General features: G+C 48.1%; 2 protein-coding genes across 10 annotated transcripts in view; one reads left to right on the top strand and one right to left on the bottom strand.

Moving 5' to 3' along the window:
• Positions 1 to 501, bottom strand: part of AK8 (adenylate kinase 8) — a 63,234-nt gene extending 62,733 nt beyond the window's left edge. For 2 of the 7 annotated variants that reach the window (XM_003211312.5, XM_085239524.1), the window contains exon 1: positions 348 to 501. In XM_003211312.5, the coding sequence (XP_003211360.1) occupies positions 348 to 425 (78 nt within the window). In that variant the 5' untranslated portion in view covers positions 426 to 501. The remainder of the gene's footprint in view (positions 1 to 347) is intronic. The other 5 variants (XM_085239525.1, XM_085239523.1, XM_019621473.3 and 2 more) reach the window with 5 other exon arrangements.
• Positions 494 to 7,287, top strand: SPACA9 (sperm acrosome associated 9). 3 transcript variants are annotated; one of them, XM_003211285.5, is made up of 5 exons: positions 494 to 650; positions 1,123 to 1,285; positions 3,765 to 3,967; positions 4,353 to 4,500; positions 5,719 to 7,287. In XM_003211285.5, the coding sequence occupies exons 1-5, from the start codon at positions 538 to 540 to the stop codon at positions 5,725 to 5,727; spliced, it is 636 nt and encodes a 211-aa protein (XP_003211333.2). In that variant the 5' UTR covers positions 494 to 537; the 3' UTR covers positions 5,728 to 7,287. The 3 variants fall into 3 exon arrangements, with proteins under 3 accessions (XP_003211333.2, XP_010719243.2, XP_010719245.1); XM_010720941.4 differs by having other exon boundaries at positions 4,353 to 7,287; XM_010720943.4 differs by having other exon boundaries at positions 560 to 700; positions 4,353 to 7,287.
• The last annotated feature ends 158 nt before the right edge of the window (positions 7,288 to 7,445 follow it).

Here is a 7,445-nt window from a genome sequence, read left to right on the forward strand (position 1 = left end):
GCTGAGGGAACGACCGTCTCCTTTCCTATCCAGCAGCAAACAGCACAGCACAAAGCTCGGCTTCTCGTAAGTTCAGCCCAAAACCATCGCTTCGCAGCGCTTGCTCGAGCTGCGAGCCCTGACTGAACAGAGCAAACCGAGCTTTATCGAACTTATTCAGGTCGGCAACGATGGACCCTCGCCGTTCCGCGCCCGCACCCTCACGTGCCTCCCCTCCATTTTATTCACTTCTGCACATCGGGGATCGATTTGACGCGGGCACTCTAGGTATACGTGCCCACTTTCCCAGTGACGCCGGAGGCTGTGAGGAAAGCCGGGCCCCCCGGCCCCTCCCCGCTCCCGTTCACCTGCAGGAGCCGGAAGAGCCCCTGTCGCTCCGCGTAGTCGCCCACCGACGGCGGCCACGACCGGGCGGGGGCGTCCATGGCCGCCCTTAGCAACCATCCGCGGCGCTGCGTTGCTATGGAGTGACGTCAATGCTAGGCGACGCAGCGATACGACCCTCGCAACGTAAGGGAGGCGCTGCAGTGTGACGTCATGGAAAGGCGACGGTTGCTATGGAGACGGCGGCGGCGGTTGCTAGGGTCCCGGCTCGCGGTGCGTGCTGAGCGCGGCCCAGGCCCCACCGCCCCGCGTGGTCCCACACGCCGGTACGGAGCTGCGGGGGAGGGCCGGCCCGGTTCTCTGCGGCGGGGAAGGGGTGAGGGCGTTGGAGCCGCCTGCGGTGCCGGGCAGAGGCCCTCCGTTTGCCCCGCGCTGCCCCTCGGGCAATGGTTTCACACGGGCAAAAAGACGACAGCTCTCCCTGCGGCCGTTTCCCAGCGCCGTGACTGATGCAGTGCTGCGTTATGTGTTATGTTTACTGCATACCCGCTTGGGTTTATGGCAGCTGATTGTCAGCGGCCCCCCGGGCTCTCTGCCTCTTTTCCGGCATCGTTACTGCTGCCATGACTTACTGCCTGGGGCCCGGGGAACCGCTGTGCTTTGACGTCGTATATCTTCTCTCTTTTTTTTATCCTTCTGGTGGTGTTGTCGCTTCCCAACTCTGCTGAAAGATAGAGTTACACACGTAGAATCGTGTCATTTCTAAAAAGGAGCTGCTTTTCTCTCCTTTTCTCCCAGATTCCAACAGAGGGAAAACATGAACGAGGTAAAGGATACCCTAAAAGTCATAGAAGACAACTACAAACTCTTCCTGCAGCAGCAGTTCACGTTTGTTGGAGCTCTGCAACACACCCGAGAGAATGCACACGACATGATCAGACCCGTGGCAAGCATCAGCCAGGTACAGAATGCTCAGCACAAAGGTTTCTGCTGATGGAAAGGGGGCACAGTGATGAAAGAATGCACAGAAACTTGCTACTAATGTTTGTGCATAACTGCAAAGCAGTGGCAAAAGATTAAGCAGAAGAAAGGAACACCTCTGTTAGACTTTCCCATTGACAGAAAAGGAATTACATTGCTCAGCATTGCTGTAGGATTTAGCTTAACGCTGTCATTTCACTGCTGAGGCATAGTCAGAAATACAGGGTACTACAAACAAACCAACCCTTTCCTCCCCAGCCACAAATGGAGTCTGTAATCCTTAACTTGCAGTAACCAGTGTGCTTGCCTCTTCCCCTGGTATTGGTGCTACTGTATCTTTCTGTAGTGCTTATTAAAAATAATGGCTGTGTTACAGAGATAGTATGATGGATCGAGGGCTGAAAGTCCCAAGTGGGCTAAGGTGTTCTCTGGGCTGGTAAGTGAAATGTCATGGAATTTTGATAAGGGGATGTTTTAAGTAGTGCAAACTTCAATCACTGGAAAACAAAGGGGGAAGAAAAATCCAAACAGAACTAGAATAGTGGATGTGAGAAAGTAGAACCCAGGCACAAAGACCAGAAGCATGCCAAAGCCAGACTGAAGGCCAAGCTCTTACTAAGATTAAGAAACAGAAGAGGGCTGACTTTGTTCTAACATACAGGCTTTGTTCCTAACATTGAAGGGTGTTCACACAGACATTAAGCTAATTTCTTTTTTTTTTTTTCCCAAAAAAATAGACATTGAAGTTTTGTATAGCATTATGTTGTTTTTAAAAGCACAGGTATTGCAGAAGCATAGAACAAGCTTGGACTCTGCTTCCTGGTAGGGTGGAAGACCACCCTGTTTTTTGTAGGGATGAGACCTTCTAGCAACTACTTCATGCATGACACTGATAGAGCGATACAGCAATGTGGACTCAGCAGTGGCAAACCTTACAGCATAGGTAGCCCTAGGGATATAACCATGTCACCTTAGGGAAAGGAGAGAAAAAGGAAGAGATTGTTACTGGGGAGAGCAGGGAACATTGGTACAGCACATGGTGGTGGGCTCTTGTGTGGGAACTGAAACAAAGAAATTTCACTGGGACAAAAACAATCACGCATTTAGTTTCACTGCCATTCTTCTGCCTTATCCCAATCCTATTTTGAATTGTATTTAGGAGGGCATAGGAATAAAAACAACAAATACCTGTGCTGCTACTTGCTTCAATCAGAGACTCAAATAACCCAGCAAGTGCCTCCGCCGCCGAGCCTGGCGGTGCTCATGGCTTTAGTCCAGCTCTCCCTGAGCTCCCCAGGCTGCAGCTTAGGAGCCAGCAACTGCCTGCTGCAGAACCTGGTGGTCACTGCAAGCTGTTGCTCATGTTGTCCTGGTCCCCTCCTGAATACATCGATGCATTAACTCTCTTCTGTTGATATGGACAGAAAGAAGTCCTGTAATCCTGTTGATGAACACCCAGGCTAAAATGCTATTCTCTTTAGGACTGTTTCTGCTCAGAGCAACAATAAAAAAAAAATCCTGCCACTCACGTGGACACAACACACCATGAACACAGAGGAAGGAGAAATCTGTAGTGGAAATGGATCCTTAGGGGCCTTCTTTATTTCTCTTACAAGCCTGCCGAGAATTTGCCCTGGTGTATAGCATGGCTGTTCTGTATGCACAGAGCATGCTGGCGTTAGAGCGGTTCCTTCGTTCTTATGCTGAAGTCTTACAGAAAGCACCGAAGGTGTTAAGTCCAGCCATGGCTGCCAACCCCCCCCTCTGTGTTTTACATTCTTACCACTCAAGTCTGAACCATCTGTAATGTTTTTGGAGCAGATACTGAATCTCTTGGCATAGTCTTTCACCACGCAGTGCCATTTACTCTGAGTAATAAAACCATTCGAGGCAAATAGGGAATTGTCATTGCTATAATAGGTTAATAAGGACAACTCGGGTTAAATGGTTTTAATTTTGCTGTCACAGCTAATAGTGCCAAATAAAGAATCATGAAGACGTGCACATATGCAAGCACATCCATGCTATTACTCCAGAACACTCCCAGTTAGGCCACCACCCCCATCTCCCACCCCATTCTATGCAAGCAGCTGTGGCAGTACAGAAGACAGTAAACTCCCCTGCTTACACTCAACCCAGTTTTGCAGTGCTCGTAGCAGAGCTGTGTTTTTGGCTGCAGTACTGCCATACTTCTCTCCAAAGAGGGAAGGAAGGCTTGTCGCTGTGCTGACAAGCAGATCCATTACCCCAACCCTCTTCAGCTGTGATGAATGATGAGCAAACATCTCAGGCATGCCCTAGAAAGCTTACTGCTTGCCTCTGTATCGTTTTCCATAGTGGCTCATTCCTTCAGTCACACCAGAAAGTATCTGCTGTTCACTAACCTAAGCAACTTTGCAGCATATCACAGTGTAATTTAACATGCATGACCCTGCCTTTCCCCACGTTGCACTCTGCAGGTACAGTCCTACATGGACCACTACTGTAACAACTTAACGGACAGGCGTATCCTCACCATGTTCCTAAACATCTGTAATGACCTGAGCAATCTCTGCCACAAGCTGGAAACTGTACATCCTGGTAACAGCACAACCAATGAAATTTTGGAAAGATGCAAGCTGCTCCTTAACCACAGCAATGATCTGAGCACCATCCGAGCTAAGTACGTCTTTCCATCAGCTGAGTTCTGTGGAGGCAATTGTGGATACAGGAAGACTGTCGCAAGAATGCATATTCCTACTTGACCTCCCTGTTGGTTTCTGTTATAACACCGCTCTGGCTCCTTCCTGCTATTCCTGCTCTGTGTATAGTTAATTTCGTGGAGCAGATGTTTGTATTTGCTCTTGAACTCTTGCAGGCTGAGTTCAGCAGCCACAACACCATGTGTGGCACAGCTCCTTTCTCAAGTTCTATCAGCGCCCTTTTTGTTCTGGGGACATTGCTGTCTACCTCTCCACCTTTCCCTGGGGTCCTCACGGTGGCACTGCTGGACTCACCAGGGCTGCATTGCCTGGACTACTCAACGAACGCTTCCTTCTGTCCCACAGATATCCTCACGATGTTGTGAATCACCTGAGCTGTGATGAAGCAAAGAATCACTTTGGAGGTGTGGTGAGCCTCATCCCCGTTGTCCTAGATGGCGTGAAGGAGTGGCTGTCCCACACTGAGAAGCTGCCACGGCGCATGCTGTGTAACGTGAGTGATAGAAGTGCTGTTGCTGAGAAGAGGGCACCCCAGGATGCAGCATCTAGGGCAGCCATCTCCCCCAAAACACCTTCTGTCCACCCTGAAGCTCAGACCTCAGTTAGTAACAAAGATTGTGTACAAGTTCAGGGGAATAAGCATGTCAGAAAGAAGCACATGACTGACAGAGAAAATCACTGTGAGAAACTTAAAGGCCCCTGGAAACCACCTGGCAGACATGCTTTTTAAAGGATTGAAGTTCTTGTATCTTCCACTTAACCGCCTTTAATCAGGTGGCTGATTAAAGATAGTGAAATGAACACTGGAAATCCAAGATCTGAAGAGTTAGTCCTGGCAGATATATCTTCCTCTTCCTTGCTGTTACTTCCACTCTCCTCCTGAAAGTCAGATCTCAACAGAAGCAGCTTTATCACTCACGGTCCCTTTGACAAGTATTGTGGTGAGAGTAACATCGAGGAGCAATCATATTCTAATCATACTGGGCTTATCCCTAAGATTTCCCCACCCCAGCTGATCCCATGGAAATCACCAGCTTTTTGGACCAAAGAATCAGTGTCGACAGGACTGTAATGCCATTGGCTATAGGAAAGGTCAGCATGGTTTAGCTGCATTGCCCGGGCTCTGCTGGGTCCTTGCAGATCCTCACACCATCACAAGTAACACCAACCAGAACATTTTCCTTATATCCATTTTGACTCCTTTGCTGTCAGCAGAGCTGGAAATGTAAAGGATTCCTCCCCAGACCTCTGCAAAGCTAATGGGAGGTCCTTTTCATTAAGCATGATTAATGGGAATCTGAGGCAAGCAGAGATTGAGAAAGCTGTGGCCATTTTCAGATGGTTCCTTTCTTTACAAACTACAAGTTAAAAAAAAAACGCCTCTCCTCCTTTCCAAGAAAAGAACCCAGCTTCCTTGATTTTCAAGGGCGTTATGACACCTAGTTCATTAAAACTGAAAGGCACTGGAAATGGTCTCACACTGCTTTTATAACAGCACTTTGCAATTCCAGCACAATACCTTTTCCCCAGTTGCTGAGAGCAGCTTTCTTCCCAGCCCTCTTAGGGGGCTCAGCAGTAACAGAGCCCCCACTCCCTGCAGCCGACATGCATCTGTGGTGGTGCTTTTATTCAAATGCAGTTAGCTACTAACTTAGGATCTCACTAATACAATATCTTCCCTGTATCTGACTGCTCTTTTCCCCTCCCACAGGCAAATTAGCTCCTGTTCTTTGCTTCCTGCTGGAAGACACTCCTGAATAAACAATTTCCCCTTGCATACTTGGCTCAGTTTGCTAAAATTGTGGAAAGCTGTTGCCTTACAACCAGATTTTGGCAACAAGCAGCCAGAAAGGAAAGGAGAATTAACACAACACAGAGGAGGGAACATAGTAAGGAATGATAGCTCAGATGAAATAAGTAGTAGTTCCAGGAGCACTGTTATTCCTCACATATACCCTCTTTCTTCTCCACTTTCCTTCTTCCCCTGCCTCCATGTGCTGCTCCCTAATACATCTGCCCATCTGGAGAAGAAGCCTATTTTTATGAGGCATTACAATCCAACTGAAACATGATCAACTCCAAAACGATAACGAACCTTCTGAAGCGACACGGACTCCTGGGCACTAACGGGGCCAGCAGCAAGAGGTGCTTCATTAGGGAGCTGTGTTGCAGAGGCAGCTTCGGGGAGGGAAATCAAAGCTGTCTGCAGCTGCCTCGTTGTGTTTCGTGTTGCAAAGACAAGTGTCTGATAACAGTCGCTGGCCTGGAAAGTTTTCCAAACCCAGCACAGCTATGTTGACAACAGGGCGACAAGTGTTGGGACACAAGGGATACAATTCCCAGCTCTCTTTTCTGGCTGTCCCAGTGCCAGCTGCCAAGACATTTCAGTTTGAATATGCAGGCTCTGATCAGACTGCAATTATCCTCCACTCCAGAGCTCCTTTCAGTTCCCACAGCGCACGACAGCACAAACTGCATGTCAGAGCTGTGCCACCAGAGCTGCTGCCTCTCCAGCCCCGCTGTTAGCACTCGTGCTTGACAGAGGTCTGACACACACAAGAAACACAATTCACAGACCTTAGCAGTCGTTTCTAACCTGGCCTTATCCTTTCAATCAGTCTTAAGCAAAATCTGAAGACACAAGCAGGAAAATGAGCACGTAAAACTGCAGTCTGGGGTTTGGTAATGACACGACCAGGATCTGTTGGAAAGACACAAAGTTAAACCTCACAAAAACAGAGAGACAAATTACTTAATTTCCATACAAGTTCTCCTCTTCCAGAGTGGATGGACACTTCAAAAGAGAAAAAGATACAGCAAGAATTGTTTTTCTCTCTTACAAATCAAGCTGTTTGAGGCATTTACATAAACAGGATGTAAATGCCAAGCACAGAAGTGCCATAAAGTTTTACTTCAGCCTCTGAGAGCATAAAATCTCAAGAGACTGCTGGCACTGAGCTGATGTACGCTGAGAAAATAAACGCTGCATTTCTCTCAGATGCTGCAGGGCAACAGAGCTTAGGGGGATCCAGCACCTATACTGCCTTGGGGTAAGGCTCACCTCTGACTTCTGGGAGCGTGCAAGTTAAGTGTCCGGCCCTAAAGCCCCAAATGCTGAGTTGTGGGGCTCTGAATGCCCAATGCTTCTCCCACAAAGCTCTGTAACCAGTTCTGTAACTTTCAAACTCCAGCCTATTGCACTGGTAGCAAAATAGAAATAAATCGCGATCAACCAGCAAAAGTGCTTAAAAGACATGAAATAAAGTTAGTGATTTCCTTCCCTGGTGCCTATTGCGTATTTATTGTTTGCAGCCAGGTTTAGGAACTACCAAGCTATTACATAGTAGCTTTTGTTTCTTCTTGCTGCATCTTGGGGCCACAGTTCTATGGGTAACACCTGCAATTCTTAGACTGGCACATTCAGCTTTCCAGCAGCAC

The sequence above is a fragment of the Meleagris gallopavo genome, chromosome 19 (assembly GCF_905368555.1).
Source record: "Meleagris gallopavo chromosome 19, MGAL_WU_HG_1.1, whole genome shotgun sequence".
NCBI lineage: Eukaryota > Metazoa > Chordata > Aves > Galliformes > Phasianidae > Meleagris > Meleagris gallopavo.

Bases quoted from the DNA above. Each gene is read 5' to 3' on its own strand.
- SPACA9 (XM_010720941.4), top strand. From the start codon at position 538: ATGGAAAGGCGACGGTTGCTATGGAGACGGCGGCGGCGGTTGCTAGGG. The intron at 1,286-3,764 runs GTACAGAATGCT...TGCACTCTGCAG, and splicing joins CCGTGGCAAGCATCAGCCAG to GTACAGTCCTACATGGACCA. The intron at 3,968-4,352 runs GTACGTCTTTCC...TCTGTCCCACAG, and splicing joins CTGAGCACCATCCGAGCTAA to ATATCCTCACGATGTTGTGA.